This window comes from Numenius arquata, chromosome 10 (assembly GCF_964106895.1).
Source record: "Numenius arquata chromosome 10, bNumArq3.hap1.1, whole genome shotgun sequence".
NCBI lineage: Eukaryota > Metazoa > Chordata > Aves > Charadriiformes > Scolopacidae > Numenius > Numenius arquata.
This window is the reverse complement of record NC_133585.1, coordinates 21,764,937-21,786,414: the sequence shown is the minus strand read 5'-3', so window position 1 is coordinate 21,786,414 and position 21,478 is coordinate 21,764,937. Positions and strand designations below refer to the sequence as shown.

At 42.2% G+C, this 21,478-nt stretch overlaps 1 protein-coding gene across 2 annotated transcripts in view; it reads left to right on the top strand.

Moving 5' to 3' along the window:
• Nucleotides 1-21,478, top strand: part of PRKG1 (protein kinase cGMP-dependent 1) — a 560,704-nt gene that overhangs the window by 398,922 nt on the left and 140,304 nt on the right. For both annotated transcript variants that reach the window (XM_074155210.1, XM_074155209.1), the window contains exon 5: nucleotides 1,573-1,636. In XM_074155210.1, coding sequence (XP_074011311.1) covers nucleotides 1,573-1,636 — 64 coding nt within the window. The remainder of the gene's footprint in view (nucleotides 1-1,572; nucleotides 1,637-21,478) is intronic.

Here is a 21,478-nt window from a genome sequence, read left to right as displayed (position 1 = left end):
TTGTGGGTGGGTCAGCTCTGGGTGCAGAAGCGGCCACCAAATCGTGCATCCAGAAAATGTTTAGGGCTCATGGTTACCCCAAAGGCACGTGCCTGGACTTGCTCTCCAGATTCCAGGATTGCAAAAACCTTATGTGTTTAGTTTGGATTTTTTAGCTCTCCGTAAAGTGGAGAATAACTCTTATGCAGTTGTGTGATCCAAAGTAAAAAGCAAAACCCTGAGTGAAAGGAAAAGCGTGATTTATTTGGGGCTATATTTACCTCTCTGCAGGGATCTCCTCCCAACAGCCCTCTTCCTCCTTGCTTTGCACCTGATAATGTTCCTGAAATCAGAGCAATGCATTGGGGATCTCGGTTTAATATTAGGAGCATTACAGCTGTGTTTCCGCCATGAAATGGATCATGATAAAGCAACTTGTGAGTAAACTGTTCCTGTAAATAGCCTTGGTAGAGCTCTATCAGCTCAGTGCTAGGCTTGCTCTAATATTGCATGTAGATGCATTGCTAATTAGTCTACTGGTGACAGGTGGTTTTAATTAAAGCAGGTGCAGCACTTCTTTCTTGCCTCTGGAACATACATTGTGTCTGTGTTTCATTTAGCATCACTTGGGAATATTGATGCACATCAATTTTTTTTTATGGAAAGTAGAGACAGAGAGACCAAGGTGTTGCAGAATCACAGGCTGGTTGGCAGGGACCTCTAGAGGTCATCTGGTGCAACCTCCCTGCTCAAGCACGGCCACCTAGAGCTGGTTGCCCAGGACCATATCCAAGGAGGGAGACTCCACATCATTGCTGGGCAGCCTGTAAGGTAGTGGAGATACAGCTTCAAGGTCAGGGTACTTGCAGGAGACTTGGAGACCCAAGTCCTTCATCCTTCCCCAGGCTGAATTAAATCTCAGTCCTGGCCACCCTGAGCTGGTGGGCTCTTTATTGCTGCACTGCTATCTTACCTTAACCGGCAGGTCCAGCTTGGCCTGGGAGACTTTTGCTGAGGCAGATCCTACCAAACAAGAGGAGGAGTTGGCAAAAGAGAATAAACAAGCTTGGGTGTAAAACTCGTGAGGAAGTCTTTAATAATTCTACAGTCCTTCAGTGCTGTTTTGTTGCTGACCCCATACCCTTTGCAGCTTTCTGCTCTGCATTTTTTATGCCTCTGTGTGGCCTCAGTCAGTCTTTTATCTGTTGCTCGTTAGAGCTGATCTCTTCTACCCTTCTTATTTATTTCGGGGGGTTTGGAAGCAGACCAGGAAAAAATCTTCACAGTCATACATATGACCGAGCAGGTTTGCAGCACAGATTAATTGCAGTAAATCTTTAATTGATTCTTAGTTGATACCAGCTTTATGAGTGGTTCTCAAGATGTTTACCACAAGTGGTCTCCCATCATCACAAAATACATCTTGGCTGCTAGAAGATCAGATTTCCGTTATAGGTGCCGCGTGGTGGTGATCGCTTGTTCAGCCCCAGAAGAGGAGAGTGAAATATCTCTGGAAGATAGATGAGAGAAATGCAGCTGGATTTATGACCTGTATAGAGGGATCAATTAATCGAGGTTTCTCTTATATTGCAGTGTTCCCACATTCCAGAGCCTTCCTGAGGAGATACTTAGTAAGCTTGCAGATGTCCTTGAAGAGGTAAGTGCTTTTAATTTTGGGAGCTAATGAGTCCAGAGTCTGCGAGCCTTCTGGTGGCAATATCCAGAACAAAAAGAACAGCGAAAGAACAGCTTCACAATTTTGCTCCCAGTTACGGTTGACTGTTCTAGCACATCGAGATGACAAGAGGAGCTGTGTGAAAAATTTATCTAGTTTTGAACAGGACTTACATACTTTTAATTGGATTTCTATCCAATCAGGGATTGAAACCATCATTTCCTGAGGTGTGCAGAAGGGAAACCTTCTTCTCCAGTGCCTGGTTCAGCAGCGGAGAAGGGAAAATGTGAAAAGATCATCTTCTTTCAAATTTTTTTTGGGACGCTTATGTTAGAGGGGAATATCATGCCTTTAAGGAAGTGTCATGGAAAAGCTGCTCCCATAAGAGTTAGAGCAGAGAGGGGTGATGTAATATATGTTGAGATATTTGATGGTCTGGATGGAGTTGTGCTTCACCTACCTGGCTATAACTAGTATCTCATTAGTGTCAGGCTTTTAATGAGTCTTTATTTTAAAACAAACAAAAAACCAACAAAAAAAAAACCCCACAAACAAAAGAAAACTTCAACAACAAAAAACCCAACCAACCAAAAAACCTTCAACCCCCACCCATCACGTACACACAAAGTACACCCCACGCTCTGAAACAAACCAAAACCCCCAACCTTGCCCTGTAAATGAATGTGTAAAACGAATGTAAAATATTTGAGTTGCATTGCAGGCAGTTTATTCACATAGCGCTCTGTTCTGGGCCTGCAGAATTGCATGTGGTTAAATATTACAGAAACTGTTAATAAAACATTTCAAAACGTAGGCCTGTATGATTTTAACTGCAGGAATTCTCTATGTACAACAGTATTTTATTTCATTCCTCATTGGTTTTTCTTGTACATGCCTTGCCATCATGAGCCAGCATAATAACTAGATTCATAGAAGAATGTTCCTGTGTACCACCTCTGCCATTGATATTAAAAACACAGTGCTGCTGACATAAGTTGATTATTTTTTTTCCCATAGCATTGATAGGACATTATTATTTCTTTGCCTTTTTATTTAGTATACAGATAAATTCTGTAATCTGAACAAATCAGCTGTTTGTCATACAGAATAATTGCATATTCATAGATAAGCTTTATTTCCTTTACTGCCGGAGAAGTGTTTTTATTTAGAGAAAAGAGGCGTATTAACTTGATATGCTAGGAATTAAATTTCCCTATCTCAAAACTGCATGCCTAGCCAGAAACAGATAGTTTATTTGCTTGGATCCTGTGACCAGCATTAAGCTCCTTATCAAGAGGTAAGGAAAAGAATAAAATCAATAAAACTTTTCCAGGGATACTTAAGGTTTCATAGCAGGGGAGGAAAAAAAAAATCATAACAAATGTCAATGAAAAAATGAGACACAGAAGCACCATCTGTGGGGATAACTCTGTACCTGTGGGATGGATGCTATGGGAAGAGAGGCTGGTCAGCCCAGTCTGTACTGGGATGTGTCTCCCAGCTTCCTACTTGGAAGGACCCTTGTTATTCCACCAGCTTAATCTTTGATTTAAATAAATGTGTTTTACATAAACTAAAAAAATATCTCTACTATGATACTATGCATTTTGTATTTAATAGTATCTAACCTATTGAAACTAAGCAGCATTAATTTTTTTATGTTCTCTGTTACTGTAACAAGGATTGGATAAAAGTGACTGATCTGGCACAGTTTGAGGCAGGGGAAAAAAAAAATCTCTGTCTTAATGTCAAGATTTCATACAGTTTTTCTTTTGATACAGTGCTGTGAATAATGCAACACTTCTGTCCTACATTCTTTAAATAATTTCTAAAAACTGTTAACTGAAATCCAGAAGCAAGAAAAAAAGGCAGGTTTAATTGCCTGTTATTCAAATCAGACTTGGAAGTGGCGTTATAAAGACAGTGGAGAGGAAAAAAAAAGATCAGCGTTTGATAACTTAATTTCATTTCTATAATTGATGGAAATACTACAAGTTCCGTGAATAACTCAAGAATTAACAAAACCTGGGGGTATTTCCTTTTCTCTTGACTTGTGGAAGATCACTCCCATCAACGACACGTAAAAGTAGAAACAAATCTACTGAGTTCAATTTTAGCACATTCAGACCCAAGCTACAGATACGCTGTGTTTTTGCCAAGAAATCTCCCAGGAATTAGCTTTCTAGGGCCATAATTTACCCCATTTCCAGGACCTTATTCTGGGGATGGAGGTTTTTCCAGTTGTAGATCATTCCAGTTGGCACTAATCTCGGAGCAGCTTTAGGTTACATCTATAGGCCCAGTCCCAGGATTTGGGAATCGCTACTAGACCCTGGCACAGCTTTTCCCAGCACCCAAACCTGACCGTTCTGTCTCCTTCCATTACTTTTTTAAAAATTTATCAATATTTCTCAACGTTATTACATATTACCAAGTGTCAATCTAACGTATAGCTGACTTAATTAATATCTCTCCAGCCGTTGGGCGACTACTGCAGTGATGTTTTCACACGGTGGGAAGCCCAGCATCCCCTCCATCGGAGGTTAATTTAGTTTGGCTGTAATGCCATCTCTGCGTTGTTTATCCTTGTGTCAAACATAATGTGTGAGACACGTAATATGCTTCTGCAGCTCAAGGATTATTTTTTTATTTCACTTGGTTTTTAGCAGCTTGGTGTCTTAAGGAGATAAGGTTTGTCTGTCTGTAGAACAGTCCTCTCAAATTATCCGCTTGCCCAAAACCTGTTGTGTGCAAAGTTCCTGTGAGATTCATCCAAAGTATGGGGTAGGATGAGAAGAAAAATTTCAATTAGTGGATGCTGAGTCAAAATAAATGCATGGGTTTGTAGTCAGCCTGCACTTCACAGTAACTAAACTGTTGATGGGGGTAGCTGTTTGGAGAGGTGGGGAAGCAAGGGTGAATGTTGCTCGTGGTATGCAAGGGATGAAGGACCCCGATGCATCAGTTATTCTGTGCAGGTTACAATTGTTAGCTTTAATTTTTTCATAGGATGGTGCACATCATCCCACGTCTGCTGTGTGCCTGGGATGCGAGAGGCAACACATAGCCCTGGAGCCTGGGAGTGTAATAGTCACATTTTTAACACTGTCCCCCAGGTTTTCCTGATTTTTTTCTTCCTTGCTTGCTTTTTCATTTTTTTTTTCAGTTGAAAAAGCCCTTGTTGACCTCCCTTTGACTCTTCAAGCATCATGCCCTGGGCTGCTCTTTCCAAAAAAAACAAAACAAAACAAAAAAAAAACAAAAAAACCAAACCCCCCCCCCCCCAAAAAAAAACAAACAACAACAAAAAACACACACACAAAAAAACCCCACAAAAAAACCAACAAAAAAACCCAACCAAACCTGTTGCCCAATGCCTCTGGTGTGTGTGTTCCCAGCTCTGCTGCGTAACGGCATTGAACCAATGGCAAAATGGTTTCACTGTACCGTATTTCGGTAAAGAAAATCAACATGTTTATGTTTAAATATTGGAGGATTAATGTATTTGGAAGAGATAGCAGCTGCCAGGGTGCTGCTTAAACATAGCTTTGTGCCTTACCCCCCTCTGAGCGCTGCGTATCTTGGGTTTAATGCCTGGATTGGTATTTATTGTATAAATATCTTTGCTCTGGATGAACGCAAATCTCCTTTGGAAAACAGTAAAAGTGTTTTCTTGCACATTCATTAAACATCTGAGTGATTTTAGTTTCCTGGGATGAAATAAGGGAATTTGTTTGGAAATTGAAAGACTCGCTGTAGAAGACTAATAGCCACGATTAGAAGTCCTTTTATTTTTACAAACTTGAAGAACTTCAGGAAAATGCAAAAGCCTTGACCTTTCTTTCCCCACATTTGAAGGCTTTGAAACTATTTATGGTTGTCTTTTCTAATTACAGACTTTCTGTTTTTCTTAGAGTTAAAAAAGTTGTCTCTTTTTTTTTTTTTTTTTTCACCAGGCACCCTTAACATATATCAGCTACACAAAAATAAATGGATATCTGGTACTAAACAGTTCTTTTCCAAAAACATGTAGCCTTAGCATTATGGTGCTTCATTATAATGTGGGTAGTTTATAATAGAAGGGAATGAAGTATTGGTTTGTTTATTTTTTTTTTTTTTTCAAGAAAACTAAAATGCATTTAAACAGCTGTAGAATGACTTACAGCAACTGAGGTGCTGGCCACATATACGACACTTCTGCCAACACTTAGGATCCTGTCCCCTCTCCGGGCCCCCAGACTAAAAGGTAACACAGAGGCAGAGCTGCCCTGATGGGAAATTTGGGAGGAGAGGGAAGAACATCTTCACCAGAATCATAGAATCGTCTAAGTTGGAAGGGACCTTTCAGATCATCTAGTCCAACCATCAACCAAACTCTGATAAAATCCATCACTAACCCATGTCTCTAAGCTCTATGTCAACCCGGCTTTTAAATCCCTCCAGGGATGGGGCCTCAACCCCTTCCCTGGGCAGCCCATTCCAAGGCTTAAGAACCCTTTCCCTGTCAACATTTTTCCTACTATCCAATCTGAACCTCCCCTGGTGCAACTTGAGGCCATTTCCTCTTGTCCCATCGCCTGGGACTTGGGAGAAGAGACCGACCCCCCCTGGCTACACCCTCCTTTCAGGGAGTTGGAGAGAGCGAGAAGGTCTCCCCTCAGCCTCCTTTTCTCCAGGCTGAACACCCCCAGCTCCCTCAGCCTCTCCTCACAAGACTTCTTCTCCAGACCCCTCACCAGCTCCGTTGCCCTTCTCTGGACCCGCTCCAGCCCCTCAATGTCTTTTTTGTGGGAAGGGGCCCAAAACTGGACACAGCCCTCGAGGTGGGGCCTCACCAGTGCCCAGTACAGGGGGACCATCACCTCCCGAGTCCTCCTCCCCACGCTGTTCCTGAGACAGGCCAGGATGCTGGTGGCCTTCTTGGCCACCTGGGCACACTGCTGGCTCATGTTCAGCCCACAGTCGACCAAGGTTGGGTCTCAGTTTTCACCTCTCTTTCTCCTTGCGATGGAGGAACTAGTGTCTATGAGGATTCCAAGGTACCGTAAGGAGCCCTCTGGGTCACAGCACTATTAATATTACACGGACAAGATGTGTCTGGTGTCTTGCCCAGTGGTTCTCTGGAATGTGCTAACGTTGCCAGTATTTTCAGTCTTTGTGGATTAACGCCATTCGTTAAATTAAATTAAACCCTTAAGGGAGGAGGATGGCGAGTCTGTAAGAAGTGGATCAAATTGCCAGGAGCTACACCACAGTTGAGAGAATAAAAGGGGAAATTTATGGTCACAGAGGAGAAAAATCGAATAAAAACCCCCCCAAATCATCCGGCCTCTAGTATAATTTCTCAAGATGTGACTCCTTGGGGTAGATGCATAGGTGCTCTGTCTCCCTATAGCATAGCAGAGTGCCTATAGGTCACACGTTTGCCCACAATTAAGCACCTTCTCTTCTTCTTGGCAATTAGGAGGGGGAAAAAAATCAGATGAGCAGCATGTCACTGATGGAGCAAAGGGGGCGTTTTTCCCCGCTGTGCTCCCAGTTGAAGCTTGACGCCTTTTTTGGTGAGGCTGTGTGTATGACAGCTCGTAGGAGCTGCTGGAGATGTGTGTGGGGTGACAGTGGGTGGACCTCCTATCAGTGGCCTTCAGCTCTGACCGTGCATTTGGAAGATCTTTCCAAGAGCTCAGCAGGAGGAAATTAGTACTTCTGGCAGGAGAGTAGATGCTGAGAAAAGGGAAACAAGCAGGCAGGCAGAAGGACAGCTGAGCTTGAGAAGGTGTTTGAAATCTCTGGAGCAAGAGGAAGGCTGGTCCAGGGTTTGTGTTCCTGGCGTGGTCGAGGATGAGCTATTAGTGGGCATGGGCAGCCCTTGGAGACTCAGGGCTGGCATCTCCTTCTCTCTTTCTCTTTTCCTTCTTTTCTTTGGGGGAAAAGGATAGGGATTTCTTTTCCACCTTGAAGTTGGTTCACTTTCAGGTAGTGTTTTCCCTCTTTCAAGCATATCCTCTGTGTCATTTAAATATAAAGCTTATATCCTTGACAGATTTATATCTCAGATCAGTAGTTCAGGCAACAATAAGTATAATTAAGGTTGCTTGACCTCGTGTCTTTGAAACCATTTCCAGTTGCTTATCATTTTGATGACTTACCCGTTTGATCTAAAATTATTCATTGCGGCTGCTGGACCACAAGTCATTTTTCTAATTTATTTTTTTCCCCTAGTAAAACTACTAATCCTTTTTCAAAGAAGGAGATCGCTTTGCCCATGTGTCAGGGATGAACTTGTTATCCACTGGAATATCTGTCCTGGCTCCATTGAGTTATGTAGGGCTTTCGAGGTAGGGGAAGGGGGCAGAAAATCAGAGAGCCTGGGGAAGCTGGAGAAAATAATACGCGATTTCAATGTTTTATAGCTATAAATATACAGAAGGGAGTTGAATTAAGGTTTTGTTGGTGGTTTTGACTCGCATTTTCTAAATCCTGTGTACTTGATGTTCCTTCGCTCTTTGGGATTTAGCATACTAATCCATATAAGATGTTATATGTACGAGTCTGAGCAGTTTGAGCGACAGAAAGCAACAAATGCAATTTCAATTTGGTTACTAAAATATCAGAGATACTTTTGGCGTAGATTATGTCAAATCTAAACTATGTCAAATGGATTCTTGTATATCGTGTATCCAGAACTCTAGATAGTTTTGCCATTTATATATTTTTTGCTATATGTATATATTTAATGATATATTGCAAGTATGTAATATTTCTGTTATATATGCAATATAAAAACAGGTGTTTAAATATAATGATGACTTTAATATGACTAATTGCCCTAAATCAGGTATGCAAACCACTTCATTAACTAGTCCTAGGTTTTCCTTGCTGTAGCTGCAGAGTTTGGCTTGGGAATGCGTGAGGGCCCTGGAAGTGCCATTCCCCGTGTCTCCCAGTGCGCGTTTTGGAAATTATTTCACTAGAAGCACTGAGACTTCAAAATTTTAATTTAATGCATTACGGAGGTCCAAGTGCCAGGGAGTGCTGCCTCCAAGCCCAGGCAGCTATGGCTTGGCCACTCCACTGATCCCTACGCATATACGGTCATGACAAAGGGTGCTGCCAAGCTATTTGAGCACAGTACGAGCTAAAAGAAATGTGTTAAATACCGCGGGCGGATGATGCCAAGCCTGAAGCCTGTGTTCCTGCAGCTCCCTGGCAGCATGCAGAGCACATCTTGGAAGTGTGATCTCAAAGTGCTGAAAGCACGATCACAGCGCCTGTCTGCAGCCATTTCATTAGTGCCGCTGTGAATTTATGTGATGAGGGTTGCTCGCCTCTCTTCTCTTCTCTTTTCTTTTTCTTTCTTTTTTTTTTTCCCCCCTCAATTAATGAATTGAATAAGGCACAAATGGTAAAAGGAAAACAAAATTCATCTCTGTTGCTAGTGGTGCTCCTTCAGTCGTAGCTCTTGATGAAGAGCAGCGATCTTGGAGAAAGTTCCATTGCATCGTTCGGCTTCAAAAGCTGGCTGGGGCAGACCTGTCATGTTTTGCCAGCCTTCATGCAAAGATGCCAACTATCCTTCTTGCTCCGCATTGTGAAATTAGTATGGATTAGAAATTCTTAGGATGCCTGTGTTTAATTAACAGTGTCTGAATACAATCCTCCTTTTATGCAGGATTACGTAGCAACGGTGAATAGAACGGGAAAAGTATGCAAAATTAATTAGCTTTCAATATACTTAGTATTTTTTTTGCTGCCTAACTAAGACTGAGGATGACTCTTAGGTAAAGGAAACCAGGTCTAATGCAGTCCTTTACTGGTCCATCCTGCAGGTGACAACTGTCATTATGTGGAGCTTGACAGTAGGTTCTGCCTGGGCTGAAGGTGATGGGTAGCAGATAAATATTGATCTGACTTAGAGGCACAAACTAGATTTGAGCGGCAATTGGAAATAAACAGGAAAGAGTAAACTGTTTAGCTTAGGAAAGGTTTATTTTTATTTTATTATTTATCTTTTCTGATTAAAGCTAGCACTCTGAGGTGTATTTACCAAAGGAGCTATGGGATATACTTAGAGAAGTGCCACCTGTGGGGGCAACAAAACAGATTCAATCACCTATGAACAAAATTTCAACTTGATTTGTACTTCTATTGATTTTTGGAATGACATTCATGGAAACATAGCTTTGTTTTTGCGGGTGCTCCAGGAGAAAAGCTTTTTTAGGTCTTCTGCAAAAAAACTAAAAAGCAACAGACAATAAAATGCAGTTGGGAAAAATGATGTGCAAGAGTACAATGAAGTACTCAGTTGCAATGTCTAGAGCAATGCAGTAGGATAGGAGCCTCTTCTTATGTCGCTGACAAACTTTTTCTGGCCTTTAAACCTATGGAGTATGTGTGTATGTATAGTGCACATATGCTGTATTTTCCACCACAAATCACAGCTGTTCAAAGAATTAAAAGAATTAAAAATTTCTTCCAGGCTGAGAACCAAGGAGTGCTGACTGAATTGGAAAGTAGCTCAGTCTCTTTCAGTTTTTATCAGAATGCAGATGAATTACCTAAATCTAATTTTAAAAGATATTAGGAAGAAAAAGAGAAAAATGTGATTATTTCTTTGTAGATGATGACATGACTGCATAGTGATGCTTGCTTTACAAGCTGCTCTAGCAGTACCATTGGAATAAAAGGTGTCACCTTGATATAAGTTTTCCTTGGGATTTTCTTTATTGTGGGCACTGACCATTTAAAGGTAATTACAAATAAGCTCATGCTTAATTTATCACAACAGAGGGAAAGAATTAAATACTTCCTGCTCCCTGAAGGACTTTATTCCTTGCCAGGGGCATCGTCATCCATGTGCGTGTTACAACAACCAACCCGATTGCTCTGTTCTGCAGTGGTAGAACTGAAGGAGGTTTCTTCATGCTGCAGTTAATAGATCTGCAAAACTTACTGTTGGCGGGTGTGCAGATGGAGAAAAGCTCTGTGGATTGAAGAGGACACTTGGAGCATCCCTTGAGATTGCTAAATTGGAAGCCTCAATGCTCAAGCAGAGCTTATGGGCTCAGAGCAAGACCAACAAGGATCTAGCGAGCTCTTCATACAAGTGACGAAGAAGCTATTAAAAAATTATTGCCTGATGAAGTAGCTTGCATGTGAACTCAAAATTTCGTCAGGTGCGTGGTGCAGTCTAACTAGAACACAAGCTTTTATTCAAATTTGAGGCTGTTATTTCATTTGAAAGCAAGTTGAAGGACAACAGGAGAAGTTGTCTGTTAAAAGCAAAATTTGCAACCAAGCTGAATAACCCATTTAACTCTCCCATCCTACTGAAAAATGCATGGGATTATTTTGATGGTTTCCATGGCCAGTACAGCCTAGCAGAAATAAAATGCAGCAAAACTAAATAAGATTATGCTGATACAAGGCTTTCCACCCCCACCCCCACTTCTACTTGTTTGGGATCTGGCAGCCAAGGTGCATCCCACTGTGCTGCTTTTGTGCAGTGGGGGCCAAGCAGAAAGCTGCCTTTGAGCCAGCAGCACTGGCTCCCGCAAACAAAAATCAACCAAATAATGTCTTCTGTGAGTAACGGGGGAATGGAAAATGGAAACTCGGGAATACCCAAGATAAACACGGCTAAATATTTATCTGCTTGATACGACCGTGGTTGAGGAAAATAGAGTGCTGCTGGTTAAAATAAAGGTGCTGGAAAGTCAAGGTGTAATCAAGTCATTGACTGATTGGCTCCTTTTTCTCAATATTATTGCTTTTCTAGAAAAGTGTGTAATGCAGAAAATGCTGGAGCTATCTGTACCAACAGAGACTTCTTTAGAAAAACAGCATTAGAGGGTTTGTAAATAGGGAAAATTTCCTAAAAATATGGATATGGACATAGACTTTAGTATAAAGATAGGATTATTAGGAATGTATGAGGAGATGGCAGTATCTCTGTCCTTTCCAAAATGTAGATAACATAATGAACGTAGGGAAAAGGTTCAGCATCCATATGGCTGGGACTTGTGTTCTGCTTATCACAGGACTGCTTTCTTTACTAAATGCTTAATGTTTCTACCTTGGCAAAACATGCTAAGGGTTAGTTCTTCAGTTCTTTAAGGCGTGTTCATTTTGGGCTCCCTTTCTGCACCATATCCCATCCCTGAGCTGCAAGGGATCTATGAGGTCTCATGGGCATCAGTACTGTGGGTTTTGCTGTGCCGTGCCTCCAGTTTAGCAAGAAATACTCTCTTGTCCCTCAGGCACACCGTTCCCTACTAAGCTCTTGGCTAAGTCCGCCCCTGGCTTTTAAAACCTTAGCTGCGTCTTAATTTTGCTGAGACTGGTCTTGTTTCCAAGTTCCTCCACTAACCATGTGGGCCAGCTGTGTCTTTCTCTTGCCCTTTCTCCACAAAATCTCTATTGCCTTTTCTTCCCCATCCTCTCCATCATTTACCATCAAACCCCTCTTTTCTCCGATGGAATCCCCGTACTGAAGCCATTTCCCTGACTTCCCCCTGCCTGGCAGGCTGGATTAGCAGCTTCAGGTCTTCTCACGGAGGGACCTGTTGGGTGCTTGCAGTGGATGCAGCTGGTGAGCAATGCAAGCCCGCCAGTCACAGGTCTGCAGTTGGAGAATTATGCTCTCTTTTTAACTGAATTTTATGAAATGAATTTTAAAATCTTTCGGGAACCATCTTGTGTTCACAATGAAAATCCCAGCAACTTTGGAGGGATGTTTTTTCAGAGGCTGTCCATAGGGAGCTAGATTCCTCCAGAGATGGCAAGACTTTATTATTATTTAATTTACTGCCAGAAGTACTGCTGCCCTTTTCTCTGGGCGTATTTCCTGACCCACAAAACGCAGGATCTGGGTCATTGGATATTTTTTTTTCCAATACAAATTGTAAAATCCACTGAAGTTAGGTCAAAAGCCTCCCAGCTGGAGAGTTACATCTTCTACGGACATCTGAAGCATGTGGATATCTGTATTAATGTAAATCTCCACGAGAATCCCAAAGGACACTTGGAAGGGTAGGAGTTTGGGATTGTAAAGAGAGATTTCCTCAGGTACTGCATGCAGAGCCACTTGGAGAAACCATAGCCTGCTCATTAGCATCAAATATTAGTTATCTTGTCTATTCAACAGCACCCGGTGATGAAGATGTGAAAGCCAAGGCTGGAGCCTGAATTTTCAAGTGAGGTGCTTGTATTGCGTTTGTTTTTTTTTTTAATTTCTTTTTTTAATTTTATCCTTCCAAAGAGTTTTATAGTTGCCTGTTTTTCAGCTGCCTCTTGAATAGCATCGTCCTTTCCATCTTATTACGCTGTCCCCCTGCATTAGGCATCCCGCCCTCATTAATCAACACGTCTCAGCCACATCAGTGAGTAGAAAAGGCCACTCCAGCGATGCTGCGGTAGCTGTCGGGGCACGTGGTGGAGGCAGCACCGTGTAACAGTTTCCAGCAGAACAGAAGAAAAATTACCAAAGTGCTGCTTCAAGCTCCAGTATTTTACTTTTATTATTTTCAGTAGCAGTGGGTTGAGCGGATGTTGAAGCTTTCTACGGGAAGTTGCTGATAAGTTGCTAATTTATAAAGGTACCACACTTGCCATCACAAGATGCTAATTCATAAAGGTACCTCACTTGCCATCACCACTCTCCGGTTATGCAGGTTTTTGGGCATAAGTGTTTGCTCTTCGACAGGTCGGGTTAAACCTGGCTCTGGCCTATCTGGGATATATTTTTACGCTCTCTGTAAGCGGATTCTTCAGACAGCCTGTCACAGATATAAAAGAAAGGGGGGGAACCCCACAAGCAAAAAAAAAAACAAAAAAAAACCAAACAAACCGAAACATGAAATTGATTTCTGTTGGTAATCTTAGATATTTTCCAGGGCTTCATAGATATGAAAAGAAGGGTTTAAGTAAATCTGTAATTTATGACTTGCACTGGCAGATTTGCAGACTCTCTTTTAGAAACACACAAGGTGGATGTGAATTTTTTATTATAGCAGGTGGGACAACAAGGAGGTCGCAGGGTGCAGCTCAGGCAATCTAAGTTAACATCTCCTCCGTGATCCAGCCTTGTGCTTTATTTTCCCGTACCCATTAGTTAACTATTTCCAGTTCTAAGAGGCTTTGCAGCACACATTCGGGCAACGGGCAGGTGGATTCTGGTTTTTCTCTGCATCTTATTTGCTGCTCTTGCCCGCAGACAGGTCGAGGCTGATGGGTTGGTGGTTGCCCTTCAGTTCTTGTGTTGAGCAAATGCAATATATTCAATTCAAACTGAAATATAATTCAAAGTGGCACATCTGGCAGCTTCCAGTGCAGCCAGTGTGGCTCAGCTCGATCCCTTCTCCCCAGCAGCGCCTGGAGCCAACACTGCTGCTGCCCTTGAGACATGGGCACTGCCTCTGGGCCAAACCCACCGCTGGGATATTTCCCTTTCTATCTGAGTGCATTTAAAATTGAACTAGAAAATTGGACATTAGATAAGAAATACTCTTCTAAGAGTCCATTTGTTTCTAGTAATGTATCAGCAGCAAGGTATGACACCCCCTTGCTCCAATGTGATGGGCAGGGTACAGATTCTTATAGCAAATGATCCTATTTTTAATAACAACAATGCTTTGGCTGCTGATTTTAAGATAAAGCAAGTGTTAAAGAATGATATCTATTTAAAAAAAAAACAATACATGAACATCTGCAATAGTCCCAGTTCCTGCTGCATCACCCACCCAAGCTCAGGACTAGCAGCCTGGTTTGCACGGAGCATCTCCAGGGCCCAGTATCAGAATTAAAAAGGAACTTTCCTGACAGCCTGAGCTCTCTCAGCCATCTCACAGTGTCCAGGATGGATCTCCCCGTTGATGAGATACGTCCTCAGTGCAGCAGCTTTGTGGAGGCACAGGGGCTTTGCTGTGCTGGCTTCAGGAGAAGCCCGGAGGGAGAGTGTGCACGTCTCTGATCTGAGCATCTCCTTCTGTGAGTTTATTTTAATAGCAGTTTCCAAAAATCCCTAATTTTAACCCACATATTGCTAGTTAGATAAATATGTATATAGTCTGATTTTGGTGGCAATGAACCAAGGAAACAAAATCCAGCCTTGTGCTTACTTGAAAATATTCTGTGATTTCCAGAGTCTAACGCCGAATGGTCTGAAGCAGAAAAAGTTAATTGTTTCTAATAAAATTCCTTTTATCTGTGAGGCACAGAAAATGCACTTTTATCTGTAAAAGCAGAAAAATATAATTAGCAATTATATTGAGAAAAACCAAATATTAATTAGCCTGGTGGGCGTTTTCCCTTTGATTCAAATTTTATCCCACCGGTTTCTCCTATACGATTGCCCACAGTGACACCTACTGGCACTTCGAACAAGGCTGGCTTGCAGGCTGTAGCCTCATGAGCAAGTCATGCTAGGGATTAATTAGGAAAAATGAAGAAAATGGTAAATGTGGTCATGGAGACACCTGTGGCCAACCAAGAAATGGCTGCCCAGCTTTGATGGCTGGCCCTCTGCTCTGCACCGGGACATCAAGCTTTGAGTCTTCCTGCACCAGCTGAGGAAGAGCCTCTAGCGATGGAGCTGGTCATTAAACCCCAGCTTTGTGCTGGGTAGAAGATCAAACATTGAAACGGGGAGATCATTCTCTCTTCCCCAGGCTTTGATGGCTTCTCAAAATATACCCTGGCTGGTAGGTATTTCTTTTTGCAGGCAGTCTGTTCTCCGTGGGAAATGAAGCCGCTCCCATTCACTTGAGTAGCTTTCATTTTTGTGCCTGTATAATATTAAACATTCAATTAAGGTCTTGGGGATACATTTGAATTAACTTCTTATTTCCTGCTATAGGTGTGGTATTTGCAGTATCTCAGAGTTGTAATAATAGTAATTGAAAAGTGTTTTTACGATAGCAGAAAGCCAGTTCACCCTTAATCCATGAAACAGTAGGGATTGGATATCTTAATAGATAACCACAAGACTAAGTGACTGGAGGAAGGGAGAAAGGCGTTAGAAATGGAGTTACTGATGTGGTAAAATTGAAATGGCCTTATTTCCATACTGTGCAGAATGAACCAAAACACCATTTGAGATAAGTTTTCTTATTTACATATTTAATACCTTGTGGCTTTCTGCCCTTCTTAATAGGGAATTTCCCGTGAAGCTTCCCAAAGTGGAATTTCTTATCACCATTAGGGGTAAGACAGATCCTGTCTGCCAGATGGGGCTTGCGAGGGGACGTGAGGCCAGAAGCAATGATGGGTGGTTGTAGGGCTACCTGCTGATGCAATAAGCTTATCAGCCACAGAGTCCTTGGTAACAGCTAAATCCTCTTCCTACGCTGCCTCTCGGTGGAAATGGGATGTCTTTCTGGAGGAGAAGCTTTTGGTGTGACTGTGTATAGGTTGTCAGGTTAGATGAAGGGAGTTTTGGCTTTATGTGTTTCTGAGGATTAGCTGATCTCCGGAGTTTCCAGGGAGTTGAGCGCAGCTTGGAACTTCTGCTTCATTTGAGTTCTTCAGGGTCTATGGACATAAGAGCACAGGACTGTATTTGGGGGTCATACACAAGGTTTTGGGTGTATGCCTTCAGACCCTGTAGTAGTAGAGCGGGGATGAAACTCGTTATCTCAAAACATTGTCGCAAAAGGCCACTGAAAGTTGAATAACTGAAGCTTAGAGGTGAACCTCTTCGTGGAGCATTCCTGTAGCGGATTTGCCTTCAGTACCTTTTTTGGAGCATGCCCATCTGTTTTTACCTTGAAGGAAGGGATGGACTGGAATGGGCTCTGTAACCTGCTAATCCTTGCCTGTATTGCAGAGCTGAAGGTGGCACCAGCGCCGTGGAAGTTGGCATTGATAATGGGTACCTGGAATGAAATCGAGGTGTGGGCTTTCAGAAAAAAAACCCTCGTTATTAAAATGCATAGAAATTAAGTATGATAGCAGAGAAATTAGCCTCTAAAATGCATACTTGGGTCAGAAAATGTATATTTCCCCAGGGTTTTAAAGGAACATATAAAAGATGTGTGTCGTTCGGACTGTGCATAATGCAGTACTGATGCAGTGTACGGCAAGGTGTATTTAACCTCATCTCTCTGACCTTGGAGTGGAATCCATGCTCAGATACTCTGTTCTACAATGTTAAGCAACCTGAATTGCTGGAGTAGCCCGTAGCCTAAGGACGATATAGCATAAGGAATAGGGACTGACATAGTTTAGTGCTGTGGTGCCCTCTCCATTGCTGTGCCTCCCTCGCTGGTGAGGAGTTTGGAAAGGTGAAGGCAGAGCCTGATCCTGTAGAACATACCCACCAAGAACTCCAGGTGGGCTTTGCAGGTTTTCTTCATGCCATTGAAAGTCAGCTCAGGTCAGTTCTTCATTCTTTCTGCTTTCTATCAACTCAGACCTAACTTGCCAGCATGGCAGGAAAACTAATGCTATTCTCATTTTTAAAAAAGAGGGAAGTTTTGTAAACATGAGAGATGGTGAAAGAATTTTTTCTATTTTTTCTGAAAACACTTTTTTACATAAAATAACTTTGCAGTGAGATCTCAGAGATGCATTGTGGATAAGAAAACACAGCTTTGTAGTGGGTAAATGCTCGTTGTCCCTTGTGTTCCACACCAGATGGGAGGTGAAGGGTCAGAGCACATTGCTTCGAGCCAGCATCTCCCCAAAGCCTCCTCCCAGATGCACTAAAGAGCACCTTGATCCCCTCCTCGAGTCATTTGATGCTCCATCAGCCGTGGGCAGCTTTGGTAACAGATGCCTAGCATCAGAAATGAAATATTAGCTGCTGTCACGCTGCCGTATGCTTGGGGGCCATAGCACAGAGAGGCTGCTTCAGTGTTCATCCTTGGATTTCCCTCAGTTGGGTCCCAACGCACAGCGTGGGTGTCCGGAGGTTGCCTGGCATCAGCACAGCTCGCTGCGTCTTTGGGCATCACCAGAAAGGGGGAAAATTTCCCCCAAAATGCAGCTATGCATTGGGAAGGGCTGAAAGTCAGCTCCCCGCTCAGCTGCAGGCTTCTTGGGATCAGCCAAGTCTGCCTCTGGTTCTCAGCTGAAAGTCATGGAAAACGGGCAAGAAGGGATCTCTTGCTGGAGATCCAGGTCCTTGAGATGCCCTTTCTCCATTCAATGTTATGCTTGTGCTAAAAAAAAAAAAAAATTACAAAAAAAAATTACTCCAAAGTATCTCAAAATTAGTATAAAATTAAAATAACTGACTATATTGGTAATTCAGTGCAAAAATAGCTTATTGTTGGGAAAACTTATGATATCGCCGCAGTGGAAAATGCTGATGTCCTAAATCAGGGCATAAGTGGAACAGATGTGCTCTCCTCCTCCTGTCCCTTTTGATTTCTATCCACCGTAAGAGACTGGGAAAATGTAAATACCAGGGCTGTTAACAGCGTGTAGTTTTACGCTGTTCTTTTACCAGGGTGAAGATTTTCCGTGGCTGTATAGGAGTGGGGTTTATTAACTGTGGTGACGGGCGATTCCAGCTCTGCAATAAGACTCGATCCTGCGCTCATCCGCTTGTAAATCCAAATTGTAATTTTCCAAAATCCTTGCAGAGAAAGCCGTAAAAGACATAGTTCTCTGTGCTTTGGAGTTAAAAAAAAACCAAAACCACACCAGGGAAGTAAGCTCTGGACAGATCGATGTGCCGTCCTCAGTAAGGAAACAGTCAGCTGTCCGTTAGCAGTGCTGCATCTTGTGCCAAAAATCTGACCTAGGCTGCCTTTCCCAGCGTTGATCTGGTTTTCTTTTCAGGGCTGGTATTAAGATCTACTCAGCAAAAGCTGCTTTAAAGAGTCGGTCAAATATTTCTATGTCTAATCGTTGTGTGAGAGATTGATGACGACGTTACTGTTGAAGGATTAATTCTTTCCAGGCTTTATCTTTTAGTAATCTAAACTTTTACCATGTTCTGAATTCATAATGTGGATTTTTTTTTTTTTTTTTTTCTTGCAGCTTCACGTTTTGTTACTAATCATGCAAAAGTCTGGAATAAGTTGTAGGCAGTGGAAAATTCCGGTAAAATTTTCTTTGTAACAACTTCATAGCAAAGTTCCCGTTTGAGTGCACACACAGAGTAAAACTTCACTTGTTGCTTCAATAAATGTATTTCAGGCAAACATTTTACCTTGGTTACTCCAGTGTAGTTCGCCCCCAAAACTTGTAATCCAGAGTGCTTGTTGGCAGACTGGGAGTGCGGTCTGAATTTGTGTGTATGCTGGCTGATAAAACTCTACTTTTGGGACTTTTTCCTGCAGTTAATGAGAAAAATTAAGGGGAAAAAAGAATATTTTCTAGCAGCAGCCAAAATCTGCAGAGGTATAAAAGGGAGTATAAACTATGATAGTGTTTAATTAATCTGGTGCTAGAAGACTCATGTGTTAAGTCAGAACTGGATGTCACCTACGCAAACCCCTAAAGAAGTTGCCAAACTGGAAGCAACTGGTGAATTCAGGTGTTTGAATTGGGCAAATTACCTGGTTCAGTGAAACTCTGGAGAGACTGAATAAATCAAATGCTTTTTGAGATATTTTGCTGCAAGTAAAGTTGATTTCTAGTGACAATTTATGAAGAGCATTTGTATATGGTGGAAAAGTAGAGTCTCCTCTGATTCAGAGCACAAAAAGAAAATATATTTCATCACAGTTTACTTGAAAAGTGGCTGAATATATTCAATTAATATGCTTTTTTATTCCTCATGATAGATTAGAAAATTAGTTTGGATCTTCATGGCAATGCAAATAAATTGTCTGAATAAGCATACAAAATTTGGAGCAAATTAAGAAAAATATTTGAGTTGATTTACGTCGTTTACTTCCAATTTCATTTTTGCAAGGGACTGGTTGCCATTTTAATAGTTGTTGAACCAGTCTTTGGATTTAGGGAGGAAAATTAGTGTTCCACACGCCTTCTTCTATTATAAAGAGAGAAGCAAATCAGAGGTATTCAGGAAAGAAGGGGAGAAGAGCAGCTACTTGTCTTGCATTCCAGTGAAATCTGGATTTTAATCACCCCACATACTCAAGTTGCTTGTGATTGGAGAGAAATTTCATGGTGCGGTGACATACTATGATACTGTTTCTGGTTGTGTTTCCTCCAAGCAAAGCTGTCGAAGTCAATATGCTGAGGGAGACCGCTCCGTCTCTGTTGTTAAAAAGCAAAGCACCTCTCCCTGTTCAAACAGTCTGTTGAAATGAATCAATCCGAGTCACAGCAACGTGTCAATGTTCAAAGTAGGCTGGAAATATCATGGTACAGCGTCTGTCCAGGTAGAGATTTCAGTCCTACAAAAGCTTGTACTCAAAATTCAATGTGTGCAACTGGTCATGGGCATGCAAACTTTTTTCTCACATTAACACTTACAATTTCCAATTAGCAGCTTCTTTTTCTTCTTTTTTTTCCCCAGGGTCAGCATCAACCCTATGCAACTTGCTATATAATTTATTTATTTTTTTTTTTACTAAATTTTACTTGATTTTACCATTTGCTAATTTTTAGTCAGGGTGACTGATTAATTAATTCCACTCTGTTGCCAGGTATCCTTTTACTAATTACTTACCGTTCAGTTAATTCTCCACGTTTCACGTTGATCATCTGTGAATCATCAGTTACTATTTTAGCTAGCAAGCAAAGTGTTGGTTTTTCTACTCCAATTCATTGATCCGTGGCCTAATACCGCTATCACCTTCACCCAACTAATTTGCTGTCTATCATTATCACCATCATCTCTCTTGGGAATAAATCCTGGTTTTTCCATATTGGTTTCTCTCTAGTCTTCCTGAGCAACCCTCTTTGCTAAAACTCTTCTCCCTTTTCTCCTTAGCCTGTCCCAGGGTGTTGCTCTCACTCACCTCTACCACCTCTGTGCTCTCTTAGTCCGTGAGCTATCTCTCCTTGAACTCTCCCTCTTTGTCTTTGAGGTTCATCTTGACCTTTTAGCCTCTTCGTACCCATCTGTATGCCTTTGAACTTTCCAGCCTTTTCAGCATCTTTTCCTTCCTCCCTTTCTCATCCTTCTGAAACTCCTGTTTCTTCTCAGAAGATCGTCCTGCCCATTAATCTACTTTTATTTCTCTTTTCCTGTTTCTTTCCACATGAGGAAATGAAGTTCTCCCCCACTGATAGCACTTCTGCAGTTGATCTCTTTTGGTGGCCTTTAGTGATACCGAATAAACGTGTGGTGGCAGGGCTGAGCTTCCTTCTCCAATCCCCTCATCCTTCCTTTCGCCCGTTCTTATCCTTCGAGCATCTTTGCATGTGGTCTTTCTCCAAGAGCATCAGGGATTTCAGTCCTTTTTGCCCAGCCACCTATTTTGTCCCCTCTTTCTCCTCTTTTCGTGTCAATCTTCACTATGTAGCAGGTAGATAACCCACTTTCAGTGGCTATGCTCCAAAAATTAGCACTTCTGAGCTTCTACCATATTCCTACAAGTTTCCTTTATAAAAGGATATTGGGCTGCAGGCAACAGCTTGGGCATCTCTTGGACCTCTGCCCTACGTGCTCCCACTCAAGGAGGTTGTCATTGACCTGGGCGGGGGCAGCAGGGACAGTGTCAGGCTTGGGGTCAGGACGGTGGTGGCCCATGCACTGGCTGGTGACAGCATTTTGTGACTCGGTCTGTTCTCCAGACAGAAACAGAGAAACAGATGTTTGCCTCAGCACCGCCGAGGAAGAATGGCTGAGAGGGAGTTGCCTCCAGGCTGTTTGCGGCTTAGGAAGCCTGATTGCTCTCCAAAAACAGTTGTCAGGCTGCATTACAGTAACAGTGGGGATGGAACAAGAGTTAAAACATG